General features: G+C 40.0%; 1 protein-coding gene across 3 annotated transcripts in view; it reads left to right on the forward strand.

Moving 5' to 3' along the window:
- The window catches only part of LOC148364667 (A-type voltage-gated potassium channel KCND3-like), a 171,165-nt gene that overhangs the window by 109,628 nt on the left and 42,650 nt on the right, over window positions 1-18,887 (forward strand). For all 3 annotated transcript variants that reach the window (XM_088338848.1, XM_088338849.1, XM_088338850.1), the window contains exon 3: window positions 10,755-10,917. In XM_088338848.1, coding sequence (XP_088194974.1) covers window positions 10,755-10,917 — 163 coding nt within the window. The remainder of the gene's footprint in view (window positions 1-10,754; window positions 10,918-18,887) is intronic.

The raw sequence follows: 18,887 nt of genomic DNA on the forward strand, positions 1-18,887 counted from the left end.
TCGATACATCTGACCCGCACAGTGTCCTTGAATGTACGGATATAAATAAAATGTTGTATTGAGTTGGAGTATTGAAATACTAATAATATACTAAATAATTATACCTATGAGTATTATACAGTAGTGCAAAGAGTGCAAGAGGAGCAGCTAACCAGATGTGCAAAATGGGCATTCAGATAAACAAGTCAATAACAATAACACTGGAGTACGATAGTATATATAGCATGGTAACTCATTTAGAGATAAAGAGATAAACCGAGATAGAAACAAAAAGTTGTTGTTGGATGATGTGGAGGGGGGAGAAGAGCACGGAACGCATCGCAAGAATATCATATTTCCATTACAGGTGAGGCACTGCCTCATCTGCCTCCCCTGACTGCTCGTCACTGTGATTGAATAACCTTTAAATAAATATAATAGCTAGCATTAGCACAATTCACTCGTATTTATGTACAATACAACAAACTTTGACCACTAGGGGCAGAATAAAATTGACATGCAATAAGCTGGGATTTGTTCATACAGCATGAAAATCGTTACGGAGATTCAGTACTTTCTCTCTCGTACGCATTGTGTCAATATAGTAAAAATAAGTGTTCACCAACAGTTTTGATTTTAGAAAGGCACCATTCAGTCCTACCTTCAACTATAACAGTACAACTGATTTAATTAAGGAGGAACTCCTAAAATTGGAATCCAGATAGTTATTAAAAAAGATCCAGATTATAAACCAGAGGGAAATGTCAACTGGATCCCACGCACCCTATTTTAGACAATACAGTTGAAAACAGAAAATCCATTTATCCATTTTCTGCACGGCTTATCCCCACCCATTGTGGCGGGGGCACTGGGGCCCATCAAAATACACCATTTTAATTATTAATCAACGCTATATTTAGTTACTAATATGATTTTTTTTTAATACTTGTTGTAATAAATCCTACTAACTAACAATCACAAACACAAAACGTTTTTTATTGATAATACTTGGCATTATTGGTGTTGTATGAAGAAAATTAAAATGTTGTACTTGTTTTCTGGTGTTTTAGAATAAAAACAGTTAATTGTCAAAAAAATGTAAAACAGTCATAATTTTCCTTATTTAAATATGACTTTAAAAATTTTTGGGACAATTTTGTTCATAAGGCTATTGTCTTCAGATATATAATGCTAATTTTTAATAACATAAATATATTTATGTTTCTTTTTTACTGTTTTAAAGTATGGCTATTTATTATTTATTTTTTTTACAAGACTATTAAACCACAGATCAATCAATAAGGTTAGGCCTTAAAGGGACAGTGTGTATTATTTGACCTCTATTGCACTGTAATTTTGTATTTGACTAGATTTTTATCCCAATTTTCAAGTTTTATTCGATTTAAAATATAATATTAAATCACAAAAACTATTATATGTGTCCTCTAGATCCCGCTGTATTGTGTAGTGCGGGCAAAATTGAGTGCTAAAAACCACAAGGAAGAAAACAATCTACGGAGACCTGAAGTGACCAAACTGCAAAATTTTTCCTCAAAGATTTTTTTTCCCAGCCTTCCACGAGGTTTTTAGGGACACGTACCAGCAAGATACCGCACCATTATGTTAGCTCCCTCTAGGTGAGGGTCACGTCATGTAAAATAAATGCAAATTTCTTGACCCACAAAGATTTTTATAAAAGTATGTAGGCTATTAATTATATCTTATGTTTTGTTTATTATCTAAATATTTTTTTTTAATAAATTATGTTTTGGATACCCCTAGGAATCACTAAATAACACACACCACCCCTTTAAAGGAAGATAATATGCCCTATCCCTTTAAATTTTAGGTTTTATATATTTGACAGGTTACAAATGTACAACAATGGAGTGCTTTTTGCCTGAATTTGCTAACAAAAAATACTTTCATAACAGATGAAGTGGCATCTTTTAAACTAAGCATGCTTTCAAAGCTGCTCCATTGACATTCGGATGCAGAAAAAAATATTATTGTTAATTAGGGTTTTGATGTATATTTTGACGGTGATTAAAACATATTTTGATGTTTTTTCTGTACAAAAAATTTTCACTTTTTGTGTGAATACTGACTAAATCAACACGGTGGGGCAGTGGTTATAGCGTGTGCGGCACAGTTCTGAGGTCATGGGTTCAAATCCAGCTACCGGTTTCCTCCGGGCACTCCGGTTTCCTACCACATTCCAAAATCATGCATTTCAGGTGAATGGGCCCGTCCAAATTGTCCCTAGGTGTGAATGAGCGAGCAAGTTGTCTGTCCCCGTGTGCCCTGCGATTGGCTGGCAACCAGTTCAGGGTGTCCCCTGCCCACTACCTGAAGATAGCTGGGATGAGCTCCAGCACCCCCGCGACCCTACTGAGGATAAGCGGTGCAGATAATGCAGTGTTCTCGTTTGCCTGCGTCCCTGCGTCCTAGACGCATCATTTTTGCTGGGGACGCATAGTCTCAAATCAACGTGTGTCCCCGGGACGCAACCTTTTTGCCACAAAATTGTCATTATTACCTGATTACTTTTTTTTAACAAAGATTTACCGCACTCCAAACTTTTCGGCTGGCAGATCCGCCATTGTTGTTTTGGTCTCACGGTTCGAGTTTTCGTCTGCACGCCGATCTCGGCTAATAAGATCTCATTGCTTCGAGATTACGTCATTGTTGTGGTGCTCGAGCAAAGGTTAAGTATGCTTCGGAAAAAAAAGTTAGTATTAGGTGAAAATCAACACAAAATTGGTCATTTCTTCAGTGTCAGTAATAAGTCGAAACATAATGCAGAAAGTGATAACAAGGGCAATAATTCCGGCACAAAAAACGGCGGAGAAATTCATACCTGTCAACCTGTACGTTTTTGCCGTACAAAGTACGTTTATTATGCATTTCAAGACGTGCACGACGTACGAGAACATCTGTACGGAAAAACGCAAATTTGTCAATGATGGGTACCATCCGGTATACACCGACTATCACGAAACGGCAAATCAATCAAGTCAAACGAGTTTGAGTTGTGTAGTGAAAGGAAGTCCGTCTTTTTTTAGAGAACCGGCTTTTTCGGCTCAACTCATTAAAAAAAGCCGGCTCTCAAACGGCTCACTTGCTATGATGATTGATATTACAAATGAGTATGTTGTATAAAGAAAATAAGAAAAAAAGGAAGTATAAAAGGGGAAAATCAAAAAAAGACAGGTTTGTGGTTATCCCTTTAATTGGTATATTACCAACAATGATTTGATGCAGAAAATGAATTAATAATTTGATGATTAAAACTGAATGAATATATAGATTGACATTATACATTTGTCGCCGATTTACGATTTCAACCTCGATAACACTAAATTTTGGGGACCCATAGATCTCTGTTGGGACCCATAGATTTTGGAGCATGCGAGTCCCGGGACCCATCACTTTTCAGAGGTAAAATGAACACTGTAATAGAATAGAATAGAATATACCGTATTTTCCGCACTATAAGGCGCACCTAAAAGCCTTTATTTTTTTCAAAAGCTGACCATGCGCCTTATAATACAGTGCGCCTTATTTATGGATCAACATTAAGTTTTCCAACTAACTTGCAGCCGCCGACTAGATTTTCCCCCGAACGCTAAGTAGTGAGCGGTGTATGCTGGGATTTATTTATCGGCGTTTCATTGGCTAACCAATGTGTCAATCATCATTTGAATCGATCACTATTGGCTAAAGTTATTCAGAGGTCAAGGGGCGGATCCTTTTTATCATTTACAGGCTGGCATTGGCTTGAACGGCAAAACAAAGCCTGCAATTGGCCGAAAAAGATGAATGTGTATAGCACGTGGCTGACGGCATAGAGAAAGCATTTTTTTCTATTCTGTATTTGTAAATATTTTATTCTCCTGGATTTACTACCCTCACGGATATAAGAGGACATTGGCTGGACATTATTATGAACACAACGACTTCGGTGAGCTACTCCGGGTTTTATATTATCCCTGTATCTTGTTTCAGACTGAACTCGATGTTTCTGTGATAAGCGGTGCAGATAATGGATGGAATGGAGTGTCTATTTTTAAATTCAACTCAATTCCAAGTGTTTATTGTCATATGCACAGTAAAGTTGCGAGCGAAAAAGAAAATAGAAACTAAGGAATGTGTGGCATTTCTTGAATCCCAAGACTTTAACCTTCCGAATGATGGAACGATGCATTTGAGTGACATCGTACGGACACCGCATCCGCACGTGTTCTCGACACGTATTTGCGTCTTTGCAAGCTTTGGGAATGTTAAGGGGGTAATAAGTTTGACTGAACTATCTGACTGTTTTGTCGACGTTCCCATTGTAGCGCCTTATAATCCGGTGCGTCTTATGTATGCCAAAAATAGTACCAAAAGCGATTTTTTCCGGGTGCGCCCTATAACCCGTTGCGCCTTATAGTGCGGAAAATACGGTACCTTTATTGTCATTGCTACAAATGGGTTAACATATTGTGACAACGAAATTGGGCATGACACTCCAGATTCACACATTTACAGTGAGGTAAAAAGCCAAGAAGATAAAGGAACAGAGAAGATAAGGTTATAAAACAAGGAGGATACGGCTATAGTTATAATTTACATGATATTTACACAAGAAATGTCGGCAGGTAGGATGTTACATACAGTTGGTATCGTACTACAGTTGGTATCGTAATGGTTTGTGCAATTTTGCATTTGGTGCAAAAGTCATAATAGTGCAAAAAAAATAGTCAACATATGCATTGGTGCAAACATAGTCATCATAATAATCATAATGGATGAATGGATGGACATTATATAAGATACACTGTTCCTTTAAGAAAAGTAAATTAATGTTTTTAACAAACATGCCCTTAATTCAAACCACACAATTTAATTAATTATAGTAAAGGATAAGGGCTAACAAATTACACATCACATGTGGGTTTTACACGGCCAAAATACTCTTAAGTAAAATTAATACGTTGTTGATTTAAGGTTCAGAAGTTAAACTGTTGTGTGTGAGTGTGTGTGAGAGTGATTGACGACTTTCAGGTCCAGTAACTCTGCTCCTGTATGTGTTTACAGCAAATTTGCCCACTCTGCCATTGAAGCCATCAATCTTGCTGGAATAAATAAAAGTGACAAATTACAGCATGAGCTCTTTACACCTGTAAAGGCAATAATAACACGAGCATTTCAGCGTCCTTTGGTTGCCCTTGCCAAAGAGATGCTTGATGATGTTCATCGCCGTTTTAACAAAGTGTGACTTCACGGATGCTTCCTTCCCGTCTCCCGCAAAGACGCCGATAGGACGGATTGGTTCCTTTGGTTTCACGGTGTCTTCTTCTTCTGTCATTTGATGCAAATGCATTTTCATCACATCATCTACTCAAAGCGTGCTGTTCCTGATATAAAGAAGACGAAAAAGCAGGAAGCACATTTACATACATTTCCTACAACCTTTTTTGCATGAAGATACATACTTTTAGTATTTTTTTGTAACAGTATATTATATTGTTTTTACTGTCCTTTAATCTTATTATTTTTTTGTTTGTTTTTGACTTTAATGACCAGCTCGGTGGCCTTAGGGTAGAGCGCCCGCCCTGAGACAGGGAGGTCGCTGGTTCAAGCCTCGGCTGGGTCATACCTAAGACATACAACATTGGTACTCATTGCCTCCCTGCTTGGCGCTCGGCATTAGGGGTTGGAATTGGGGGGTTTGGTCACCTAATGACTCCCAACACATCAGTTGGGTTGGGCGAGGGGGCTGGGAATCCCCTCCTCCGTATCGATTTCCCAGACAGAGTCAGAAAAAGACTCAAACTAGGGGGACATGGCTCTGGTATATACCGTAAATTCCGGACTATAAGCCGCTACTTTTCCCCCTAACTTTCAACCCTGCGGCTTATTCAGTGATGTGGACAATTTATGTAATTTTTCTAACGACCGCTAGCGGCGCTCGAGTGTTGCTACCATTAACTGCCCTGTCAAAGCTATATTATTATTATTAAAGCTTTGAAAACTCTCTCGGTGTACCGTCTTTCTTTGTAAAAATGTGTAACCCATGTATAATATGTATTTGCAACTGTATATTTTTGTAATGTATTTATTTTAGACACTTATTGAAATGAAATGAAATGAAATGATCTGCATTTATATAGCGCTTTTCAAGTCAATGACTTCCCAAAGCGCTTTACATTGTGCTTCACATTTCCCAATAGCGGCCGTGATCTGTGCAGCCATGTAAGGCGCTAACCTGCTTATTGGGGGTAATTGGGGGTTCAATGTCTTACCCAAGGACACTTCGACATGTAACACGGACAAGCCGGGATTCGAACTGGGATCCCTTAATCCTAAAACGATCGCTCTACCTCCTGAGCTACTGCCGCTGTGATATGTTTTACACGGGTGAACGAAAAATGAGGGGCGGAACAAACGCGGGGTGCCGAGTTTAAGTGGGGACCGCTAAAGGTGAGGGACAGACAAGGAAAGAAGAGGGGGTAAAAAGTTGGTTAAAGAAAAAGGAGTTGCGTGAGTAAATGTGTTCATCTGATATATTTTTCTGACCCTTACTTCTGGAAATATACACTTTTTTCCTTGGATTACTTTCAACGGGACCCGGACTCTGCAGGTCTGCATCAAACCTTAAGTACCGGTATCATTTTCCATTCATTTTGCCGGCTGTGATTTTTGGACAGTGGACTTTCAAGGACGCCATCTGGACCTCCAGAAACCTGCTGGTATGGAGGTGCAGGCAGATCCCCCCCGTGGCTGTGCTCCAAATGGCTGCAGATACCATACAATCTGCGAGCGGCGGGCCTAGGACGCAGCCATAAAGAAGACTCGTCTGCACCCACCCGGAGGGGGGAGCCGGAGCTACACTGTGGGAGTCCCGGCAGCAACGGCCTGGGTTGTGGAACCCAGAAGGGAGAGGACTCACGCAGAAGGGAAAGGACCCACACAGAGGACTGGAAGAATGCTGCTTGGGAGGGTGGGATGGCAGAGCTATGCCCTTGCACAATAGTATTGCCTTTTACACGCTGGTTAACTACTGTTAAAAGAAAATAACTCTGAAATTGTTTAATTGATGTTGAAAATGTCAGGAAAAATGTTAAAACGTCATATCGTCACGTCATATTGTCAAATATAAAAAAAATTGTGAATATGCTTGATGGCTGTGTTTTGCTGCTGTTGGTGTCGGTGGATTTGTTCAGACCGAGGACAATCGACTTTGGCCTGGACGGATCTATTGACACTAACAAAGATGTTATATAATGAAATTGTGAATATGTTTGATTTTCGAGAAGGTTTGTTCAAACCTCACTTTGTGTTTGCTGTTAAAAACGTAATATTGGAATATAATATTGTGAATGTGCTTAATTGCTGTTGAGATTGTCATGATTGTTTTTCTGTTTTTAGTGTCAATAAATTTGTTCAAACCAAAAAACCATTTAGTTTTAATTACGGGACTTGAAATCGGGTTTGGGTTAATTTTGTGTTTGTGTTACATGTTTAAATGCGGGCGCACGCAGCTTATATACAGGTGCGACTTGTGTATGTACAAAATCGGTTTTCCTCTTAAAATGTGGTGGGTGCGGCTTATAATCAGGTGCGCTCTGTAGTCCGGAATTTACTGTATATATAATATATATAATTTATGATCTTGTGTGAAGCACTTTGTTCCACCGAAAGGATTGTTGTCAAGGGCTGTGTAAATAAAGTACATTTACATTTACTTTTTAGAATTTTCAAGATGAAATGATGTACACAGTAATCATTCGGTTATCGCGGTTAATGGGGACCAGAAGCCCCACGATATGTGAAAATCCGGGAAACAGCAACACCCCTTTCCAAGATTCAAACTTACCTCGAGATGACGTCCTTATTGAATTGGACAGGGTTGTGTAGGGTTACTTTAACTGGATTACTTTCAATTACTTTTGGATTACAGTAATCCTTCGGTTATCACGGTTAATAGGGACCAAAACCACTCGCGAAAAGTGAAAATCCGCGAAGTAGCGACGTCCCTTCAAAAATGCTTGAAAAAAAAACAATTAAAAAAAAAAAATTATTTTATTGTATTATTATTATTTTTAGACCCGCGAAGCTCTGAACCCGCGAACGTGGAACCGTGAAGTTGCGAGGTCCCACTGTACTCCAATACCAAATATGCTAATAAAATGATGACTCACAACACGTGGTAAGCTTTCTCTCCTGGCTTTGATCTCTTTGATCTCTGGCAAAACTAACATAAAATGCGACAGAAACAAAATAAAAATAAATCCAAACAGCTTGCCAACATCATTTTTGCCTATTCATATTTAGTTTCTTTTGTCTTTTGTTAGCATATTTGGTATTGGAGTAATCCAAAAGTAATTGAAAGTAATTCAGTTAAAGTAACCCTACCCAACCCTGGACTTAGAGTATATGACTGACAACTACAGGTATAGATCTACAAATAAAGACACAGAACATAGAATAGAAGTTGAAAGAATGGTCTTTATTGTTATAATGACAGAGCTTCTCTTTTCAGTGTAAGACAGCGATCTAGAGAGCGGCTGGTTAGCATGACAGCATCGGGTATCCTAGGGCTGGCCAGGTCTCTGCAGTGACTTTGGTAGCCTTATGCTAATCTTGACACTAGATTGCATGCAATGGCTGAAACACAAACGTCACAGTTACTCATGTGGACAGTCAGTCATGTATTCTTTATCCTCTGCTTGATAAAGAATGAGTAATAGTCAAGCAATCAATCAATATGTATTTGCAAAGCACGTTTCAGACAATGGATTGCAACTCAAAGTACTGTGTAAAAACATTTATTTTACAATAAGAAAGTAGAACTCCCTCCTTTTCCCTACCCAAAAACCTGGAAAGCCATATACGTAGTCTTGGGAATTAAATATCAAAATGTATCGTTTACCAAATTGTTCGAATTAGTTATCTGACTCCATTAACCAAACACAACTTACATTCACCCAACAGTACGCGCTCTTTTCTTGATGGAAAAGATGAACAAGAAAAGCAGACATTTTCACACGGGGGCAAATTTAATTTCATTAACAATTGAACTAAGTGAACTCCATCGAATACGGCCGAATTAGTCGAATTAGTGTCGTTGGACTCTCTGGGAAAAACCTCTCTTCAAGTCCTCTCGCTTCTCCTCTCGGCCCACGTCTTTCCGCAAGATGGTGTGCCGGCTCCTCCCATGGGTATGCCAATGAAGCCCAACGTGAGCTCCACCACCTCGCCGCGATGTCTGGAAAACTCAAAACAGCACCGAGCGTTTCTCAAAACAATGCCTGCCGTCCTCAGTCATCAGGGCCTTTCTGCGTTGTCGGATGTGCTGATTATCTTATCAGCCTTACGCCCCGTCCCCGCCATTCCTGTAACCAATATTTCCTACCAGGGTGCCCTGAACTTTCACTGCTCATTGATTAAAGGCACAGTCAGTAAATAACTACAGCATTAAACTCAATAAATGTATAAAATCCTTTATACAGTGGAACCTCGGTTTTTGACCATAATCCGTTCCAGAACCCTGTTCGAAAACCGATTTGTTCGATCACCGAATTCATTTTTCCCATTAAAAATAATGTAAATTGTTTTAATCCGTTCCAACACCCTGAATGTTTACCTTGAATGTTTAAGGTAAACATAAAGCTAACCCAGGCTAATCGTACGTTCGCGTTATCGTAATCTTCAGTTCGAAAGATTACGCTAACATGAACGTGTAAAAATAAAAAAAAGGATAAAGAAAAGAACCCAGCGACCCTAATAAAGATAAGCGGTACAGCTAATGAAATGAGATGAGATGAGATAAGATAAAGAAAATAATTATGACTAGGATTTCTTACCTTTGTGGTGGTCAGCAGAAGGCGCAGGTGGACGGTGGAGCTATTATTTCTTCCTTAAATGCAATAGTTGTACGCACTACTTTTCCTTTTTCACCTGTAGCAACTTTGCTGCTTGCACTGACTTTCTTCAGAGGCATAATTAGGGGCTAAAACACTTGGTACACCTATATTAAAAGCGAAAGCAAAACGAAGCACGTCCGCACGTGATAACAGTTGGTCACGAAAAGAGCGATCTACACCCGTACGCCGCTCAGCATCGCAGCCTAGCGTACGCACTCACGCATTACCGGCGTTCGAACTCCGATTTTTTGACCGAACAGCGAAGCAAGAATTTCTCGAAATTTTTGGTCGGACTCCGATTCGTTCGAACTGAGAGGCGCTCGAAAACCGAGGTTCCACTGTAGTCAAATGTATAAAATCCTTCAGTAGACACACACAATTGCTAAAATGAAATAAAAATAAGTTTCACACTGATTGTGAACAATATAATAAACCATATCGAACTTTTATTTTAAAGTCTATTGTTGGCCACATCCAAGATCGCAACAATCCTTTCGGCCCAGCTATAAACATTTAGGGTCTTAGCCCCCAGCCTCTGCCCTTATGCTTCGTTTGCTATTATGAAACTCAATTTTGAGGCAAGAAGCAGACAGTGCAGAAGGAAGTTGATCCAATAATCCAGTCCTCAGCACATTTTTCAGCTCCAAGACTCAAGAGCTTCAGGGCTTAGAAAAAAAAGTCCGACACCTGCCTTGGGGTGTCTTACAATATCGGGATGGAGCTAGAGACGGGATATAAGAGGCGAAATCACAGCAGGCAGAGTTTCTTTGTGAACGTTTGACAGATGTTGCAAATGTGAAACATTGGAGATTTTTGAACATTCCTCAATACCATTTTATATCGTGACCATTTATTTTGCAGTTACGGGGACATGGTGCCGAAGACCATTGCCGGAAAGATATTTGGCTCCATCTGCTCGCTCAGTGGCGTTTTGGTGATCGCACTGCCCGTGCCTGTCATCGTTTCCAACTTCAGTCGCATCTACCACCAGAACCAGAGGACGGACAAACGCCGTGCCCAGAAGGTAAACCGGCCCGCTTCTGATATTGAGACAGTCAAGTCAAGTCATTTTTATTTGTATAGCCCTTAATCACAAAGAGTCTCAAAGGGCTTCACTGGTTATTACACAGACTATTTTTTCAGACTATTATTACACCATCCACTGATCTGGAACCAACAGGAGGGCAAGGAAAAATTTAAAAACCTCAACATCAGGAAAATTGAGCTTGAGAAGGCATCCCCCTTTCAGGATTACCAGACAGCAAAAGATGTTGCAATCACAAATAATACAGAGATATTGTCCACGAAAAGTATAGGTTAGATAGATAGATAGATAGATAGATAGATAGATAGATAGATAGATAGATAGATAGATAGATAGATAGATAGATAGATAGATAGATAGATAGATAGATAGATAGATAGATGGATGGATGGATGGATAGATAGATAGATAGATAGATAGATAGATAGATAGATAGATAGATAGATAGATAGATAGATAGATAGATAGATAGATAGATAGATAGATAGATAGATAGATAGATAGATAGATAGATAGATAGATAGATAGATAGATAGATAGATAGATAGATAGATAGATAGATAGATAGATAGATAGATAGATAGATAGATAGATAGATAGATAGATAGATAGATAGATACTTTATTCATCCCCATAGGGAAATTCACACTTCCAGCAGTCTACCCCGTTGTTTATTAACAGATTAACATGATGCCCTAGAGGTGCTTGTAGCGGAGCGGATGACGTCACGCCAGTCCAAAAGTTCGACATCCCTGCGGCAGATGAAAAACTTTTCTTTGTGAAAATCCAGGGATACACCACCTCGTGTTAGCAAGTCCGCCTCCTCTCCGATTCCCCCCGGCTTTAGTGTCTCTGTTTAGCGGCGTTGAAGCCGGACAGCTCCGGGTAGCTCCGGGTGGCTACACGTTAGCGTCCGGAATGCTAAACGTGAGCCACGTTTCCGCAAAACACAGCAACTGCGCTCGCTGTGCGCTTCGATGTTTTCCACCAGCACTCGATGATCTTATTTGGTCGTGAGTTCGCATTTACCATGATTACGGATGGTACCGAAGACTTATAACGCCGCTAGCCGCTTCGCTAGCTCCGGCTCCTCTTCCACGATAGGCCCCTTCATCACGCCGGCACGAGAATTCTTCAGGGCAAGGAGTTGAAATTCCTTGAATACACGCATTTTTTGTGCGCTAAAACCCATGTCCCATAGGATATAAGTAAGCCATAGTGTAGTTGTCAAAACGGGAAGAAAAAAACACCGAAGACAGGAGCAGACAATAAAACAATAGGGCAGCTGCTGGAAAAGGCAGCCGCTCGTGGCAGCGTTCATATGCTATAGAGTAGAAGTGTGTTTTAAGCTTAGATTTAAACATTTCCACTGAGGTTGCAGATCGGGGGAAGAGCATTCCACAGCACCGGTGCCCGGATGGAGAACGCTCTCAAACACAAACACTTCTTGGCTCTTAGGATCACCAGAAGAACGGCGCTCTCAGAACGAAGGCTTCGGACCGGAACATAGGGGGAAATCAGATCTAAAAGATATGAGGGAGCAAGTCCATGTATGATTTTGTATAATACTAAGAGAACTTTGAAATCACATCTTAGGCTAACAGGGAGCCAATGCAGTTTAGCCAAAATCGGCGTGATGTGATCGGACTTTTTCGTCCTAGTTAAAAGCCTCGCTGCGGCATTTCGTACCAGTTGAAGACTCTTGATTCTGGATTCCAGGAGACCGGAGAGTAGTGCATTACAGTAATCGAGAATCTATAATCTCCGCATCCGACTGAGACAGTATAGGACGAATTTTAGCAATATTGCGAAGATGGAAGAAAGCAGTTCTAGTAATTTTCTTCACATGTGTTTGAAAGGACCGGGTTTAAATATGACACCTACATTTTTAACTCTGTCACTCTGTGTGATGTGACATTTGTCAATGTTCACAGCAATTCTGCAATTTAGTTTGTCTCTGATGTTTATTTTATAGGTTCCTTTGCACTTTTTTATCAGATCGATATCCTTTGCATATACACCTGTTAACCTCAGCCGATTGTTCCCATTAAAAATGATCACAATTCCCCTTAGTAAGCGATAATTAGCCCGGTGGCCTTGGTGGTTAGGGCGCCCGCCTCAAGACTGGGAGGTTGCTGGTTCGAGCCTCGGCCGGATCATACCGAAGACTTCCAACATTGCCTTTCTGATTGGCGCCCGGCATTAGTGGTTGGAATTGGGGGGTTTGGTCACCTAATGATTCCCAACACATCAGTTGGGTTGAGCGAGGGGGCTGGGAATCCCCTCCTCTGTATCAATCTCCCAGAAAGAGTCAAAAATGGAAATGTGTTCCTCACTCTAGCCATCTCCCAATAGGGCAGGGTGTCAAACTCATTTTAACTCAGGGGCCACACAATATAACAAACATTCTTTTGGGGGCCGGAAAGAAAGGGAAAATACGACAGTTTGTAAGGGCATGGGGGCCGGACTTGTAGATTAGAGAGAAAGAAAAAAAGAGGGAAAGAAACAAGAGAAAGAAAGGGAAAATACAACAGTTTGTAAGGGCATGGGGGCCGGACTAGTAGATTAGAGAGAAAGAAAAAAAGAGGGAAAGAAAACAAGAGAAAGAAAGGGAAAATACGACAGTTTGTAAGGGCATGGGGGCCGGACTAGTAGATTAGAGAGAAAGAAAAAAAGAGGGAAGGAAAACAAGAGAAAGAAAGGGAAAATACGACAGTTTGTAAGGGCATGGGGGCCGGACTAGTAGATTAGAGAGAAAGAAAAAAAGAGGGAAAGAAAACAAGAGAAAGAAAGGGAAAATACGACAGTTTGTAAGGGCATGGGGGCCGGACTAGTAGATTAGAGAGAAAGAAAAAAAGAGGGAAGGAAAACAAGAGAAAGAAAGGGAAAATACGACAGTTTGTAAGGGCATGGGGGCCGGACTAGTAGATTAGAGAGAAAGAAAAAAAGAGGGAAAGAAACAAGAGAAAGAAAGGGAAAATACAACAGTTTGTAAGGGCATGGGGGCCGGACTAGTAGATTAGAGAGAAAGAAAAAAAGAGGGAAAGAAAACAAGAGAAAGAAAGGGAAAATACGACAGTTTGTAAGGGCATGGGGGCCGGACTAGTAGATTAGAGAGAAAGAAAAAAAGAGGGAAGGAAAACAAGAGAAAGAAAGGGAAAATACGACAGTTTGTAAGGGCATGGGGGCCGGACTAGTAGATTAGAGAGAAAGAAAAAAAGAGGGAAAGAAACAAGAGAAAGAAAGGGAAAATACAACAGTTTGTAAGGGCATGGGGGCCGGACTAGTAGATTAGAGAGAAAGAAAAAAAGAGGGAAAGAAAACAAGAGAAAGAAAGGGAAAATACGACAGTTTGTAAGGGCATGGGGGCCGGACTAGTAGATTAGAGAGAAAGAAAAAAAGAGGGAAAGAAACAAGAGAAAGAAAGGGAAAATACAACAGTTTGTAAGGGCATGGGGGCCGGACTAGTAGATTAGAGAGAAAGAAAAAAAGAGGGAAAGAAAACAAGAGAAAGAAAGGGAAAATACGACAGTTTGTAAGGGCATGGGGGCCGGACTAGTAGATTAGAGAGAAAGAAAAAAAGAGGGAAAGAAACAAGAGAAAGAAAGGGAAAGAAAGGGAAAATACGACAGTTTGTAAGGGCATGGGGGCCGGACTAGTAGATTAGAGAGAAAGAAAAAAAAGAGGGAAAGAAACAAGAGAAAGAAAGGGAGAGAAAAGTAGAGAGGGTGGGACAAAGACAGATAAAGAGAGAGAGTGAGAGAGATATATAGAGAGAAACAAAAGAGATAAAAAGAGAAACAGTGAGATACTGGGAAAGAAAGAGAAAGAAAGAACGTAATTCAAGGAGAAATATATGGAGAAAAGGAGAGAAAGAGAGATGGAAAGAGCAAGAGAGAGAAAGAGAGAAAAGGAAAAAAGGAAGAGAGGTCAAAAGAAGGTAAAAAGACACAGAGAGAAAGAGACAGAAGAACAAAGAAAGAGAAAAAGAGAGACAGAGAGAGTGAAAGAGAGAAAGATAGAGAGTGAGAGAATTAAATACTTGTACAGCGTTTGTGAGTGGCATCTGGCTTTGGCAACATCAAGTGGATATATTTCAACCTGCAGCTCGATTTTCTCTTGCGCTTCTCTGAGCGTTGTCTCGCGGGCCGGATTCAATCCCTTAGTGGGCCTAATCCAGCCCGCGGGCTGCCTGTTTGACACCCCTCCAATAGGGGGATATGGCTCCGGTATATATATAACAGCGACAGCTACAGTCCGTAGAATAAGGTGACAATATTAGAAATCGACGATAATTGTAAAAATATAAATAATGAGAAAACATATAAAACATGGTGAAAACGTCCATGTTGACAGGCGTGAAAATATTTAACTCTGATCTTATTGCAAAGAGCAATGGTACGGAATTAACGAACCATTTTGTAGATAAAGTATCATTTTTATCGTTACGAGCAAAACATTCTTGTTCTGTGTTGTTGGATATTGTTGCAAGTTTTAAAGGGACAGTGTGTCTTGTATGTGTCCACTTGATGTTGCTTTATTGTGTATTACAACCGAAAAGGAGTGATAAAAAGCACAATGGAGGATACAAAGTAGTGACTCAAAGTGAAGAAAACATCCTTTTTTCCTTTTTTTTTTTTTACAATTTTTGTCCGGCCTATTTTTTAGGTTTTAGAGTACCCGTAGGAACAAGATGTAAATAATGTAGGTTTATATGATACTTCATGTATTTTTAATGATCAATTCAATTATTGTTTTTTTTAATGAAAGATGATTATTACCACTAATTCTGCTAATTAATACTCACTGCCCCTTTAATAATAATAATAATAATAATTTCCTTTGTATTGTCATTCTTTGTAACAATGTACACAGAACGAAATGTCGATACACCTGACCCGTTGTAGCGAGCCGATGCAGCCGCAGCCAACATAGGGCGCCGCCATTTTACCAATTAGGTATGACTCGGCCGAGGCGCGAACAGGCGAAGAGTAATGTTGTCTTATTTTATTGAATTATTAATTTAAAAAGATTATCAAACAAAAGTCAAACGTAAGATAGATGGTAGATGATTATTATATTAACGACCAAAATTCTTTAGAATAAACTGCAAAATAGAAAATACAATATCTGATATTGCTGATCAATTAATTGTATTTTAGTTTTTTTATTATTTGAAAAACAGGAAAACTATATATTTAAAATTAAATGAATCCAAAATGATCTTCCATTAGTCATACTTGATCATTTAGCTTATTTCACTCGTTTTTTATTATTTATCAAATAGATTTGTACTTCAAGTCAAGTCATGCTTATTTGTGACGCCCTTAATCACAAGGAGTTTCAAAGGGCTGCACAGACCACAGATTATTGCAGACTACAGACTAATATTACACCATCCCCTGATCTAAAACCTACATGAGGGCAAGGAAAAACTCAAAAACCTCAACATGAGGAAAATGAAGAAACCTTGAGAATGCACATGAGGGTAATTCCCTCTCCAGGATGACCAGGCTGTAATGGATGTTGCATTAACCAGCGTTCTCGTTTGCCCACGTCCCTGCGTCCTAGACGCATTATTTTTGCTAGAGACGCATCGTGTCAAATCAACTTTTTTGACATGAAATTTTCATCATCATTTTTTAACAAAGATTTACCGCACTCCAAACTTTTTGTCCGGCAGATCCGCCATTGTTGTTTTGGTCTCGCGGTTCGAGTTTTCGTCTGCACGCCGATCTCGAGTTCAAGTTGTGTAGTGAAAGTCCGTCTCTTTTTAGAGAACCGGCTTTTTCGGCTCAACTCATCAAAGAGAGCCGGCTCTCAAACGGCTCACTTGCTTTGATGCATTATATTGCGAATGTGTCAGGGCGGACCAGAACAGAGCAGGGGACCCCAGAGCGTTCGTTACAAGTCTTTTATTTGGGGAAGCGTACAGGGTTAGCGGGAGACGCGATGACCGTCGAACGTCAGCAGCAACGCCGTGAAGACAACTTCGGAACACGTAGCCAATCGTAGCGTGGGACGGAAGCAGGTCGAGTTTACCGGGACTGGAGAGAAGATCGTAGCGTGGGACGGAAGCAGGTCGGATCGGAGGCAGGCAGGCAGAATCAGGTAAACAAGAAGGCACAGGTAAACGGGAGAGTCATACGGGGTACAGAAGTAATCCTCAGACCAAGAGGTCTCCGCGTAGCGTGCTTAAAAAGGGAACATAAACCAATCAGGGAGCGCATTCCAGCGCGTCAGATGATTACCCCAGGTGGCTCCAATTAGGTAATCATGACAGAATGATTATGTTGTATAAAGAAGTTAAGAAAAAAAGGAAGTATAAAAGGAGAAAATGAAAAAAGACAGGTTTGTGGCTATCCCTTTAATCAGTATATTGCCAACAATAATTTAATGCAGAAAAGGAATTCATAATTTGAATAAGAAAATGTATTATTCTACTTAATTAGATTTGCACGTTTTATGATAAACCTCATTCATGTCGAGCAACTCAGTGTCTCACAACAAAATGTTCAGTAACAATATATATGATATAAGGAAACACATGTACAATATAACATGTTAAACTACATAAATAAACATGTTTGAAAAAAAAAAAGATTTTGGGGGATTTTGTAAGGGAAAATACGACAGTTTGTAAGGGCATGGAGCACACTAAATTTTGGGGACCCATAGATCTCTGTTGGGACCCATAGATTTTGGAGCATGCGACCCATCACTTTTCACAGGTAAAATGAACACTGATTAAATAACAATAACATAAAATAATTAAAGTACAATATAAATAAAAAATTGAAATAAAATAAAACGGATGACCCAGTAACAATGGATGTAGCATTTCTCTTTAATAAATGAGTTAAATGCATTGTAAACAACTTTATTGACTACGGACAATAGTATCACATTTGATCCATAAAGCAAAACTGAAATCTTCTATTCTTCAGGTCTGCGTCTCAATTATCAAAGATAGAAATCAGGAAAATAAAAGACAAAACAAAATGAATTAAAAAGTAATACATTCTATCTATCTATCTACCTTGGTCATATCCCTCAAGAGGGGTGAACGACAGCAACACACACACATACAATAACAAAGAAAATAAAAGGGAAATAAATAACAACAACAAAAAAAACACAATTTTTTTGGGACCCTCCAGATGAAACGGGACACCAGAAGGCGGCCATGTCACTCGGGTCAGGGTGACACAACACACTCTTTTGTTCAACAGCAGGGCCCGACAGCTTTCACTGGTTTACCCCTGCCGCATCATACGGGTGCCCTGCCCAAACATCCCACTATCCTTTTACAACACCTCTCCACTCATTCCTATCACCAACAATAGCTCTAGCTCTAGCTTCCACTATATTTAGACCTCTTTCCTGCCGTGAACTCATAACACCATCCATCTACGTCAATCGCGGCCTTCCTCTCGGTCTCCTTCCATTGACTTCTGCTCTGTAGATCCTCTTCAACATTCGCTCCTCATCCGTCCTCTCCATGTGTCCAAACCGAGTACTCTCTTATCCACACGCTTGCTCAGTTCCACTACTACGCCATGTCTGTCTCTCACAATTTCATTTCTCAATCTATCCAATCTTGTCACTCCTAACATAGTCCTCAAACACTTCATCTCAAAAACATTCAACTTTCTTCATAAATCTGCGTTCAGGCTCCAAGTCTGTGCACCATACAACACAGTTGTCACAATCACACTCTCATACAGTCCCCTCTTAACATCCATACTCATACTCTTGTTGTTCATCACTCTCCTCAGAGCACCCAAAACCTTGCTTCTTTGATTCACTCTATGCAATACCTCACACTCCATCCCACCAACTGCAGCCACATCACAACCCAAGTACCTAAAGCTTTCAACTTCTTCCAGCACCTCTCCATGCAAAGTAGTACATACTAAACTGTAATAAAAAATAAGTATGAAATCGTA

Source organism: Urocampus carinirostris, chromosome 6 (assembly GCF_059441175.1).
Source record: "Urocampus carinirostris isolate Australia breed hairy pipefish chromosome 6, RoL_Ucar_1.0, whole genome shotgun sequence".
Classification (NCBI taxonomy): Eukaryota; Metazoa; Chordata; class Actinopteri; order Syngnathiformes; family Syngnathidae; genus Urocampus; species Urocampus carinirostris.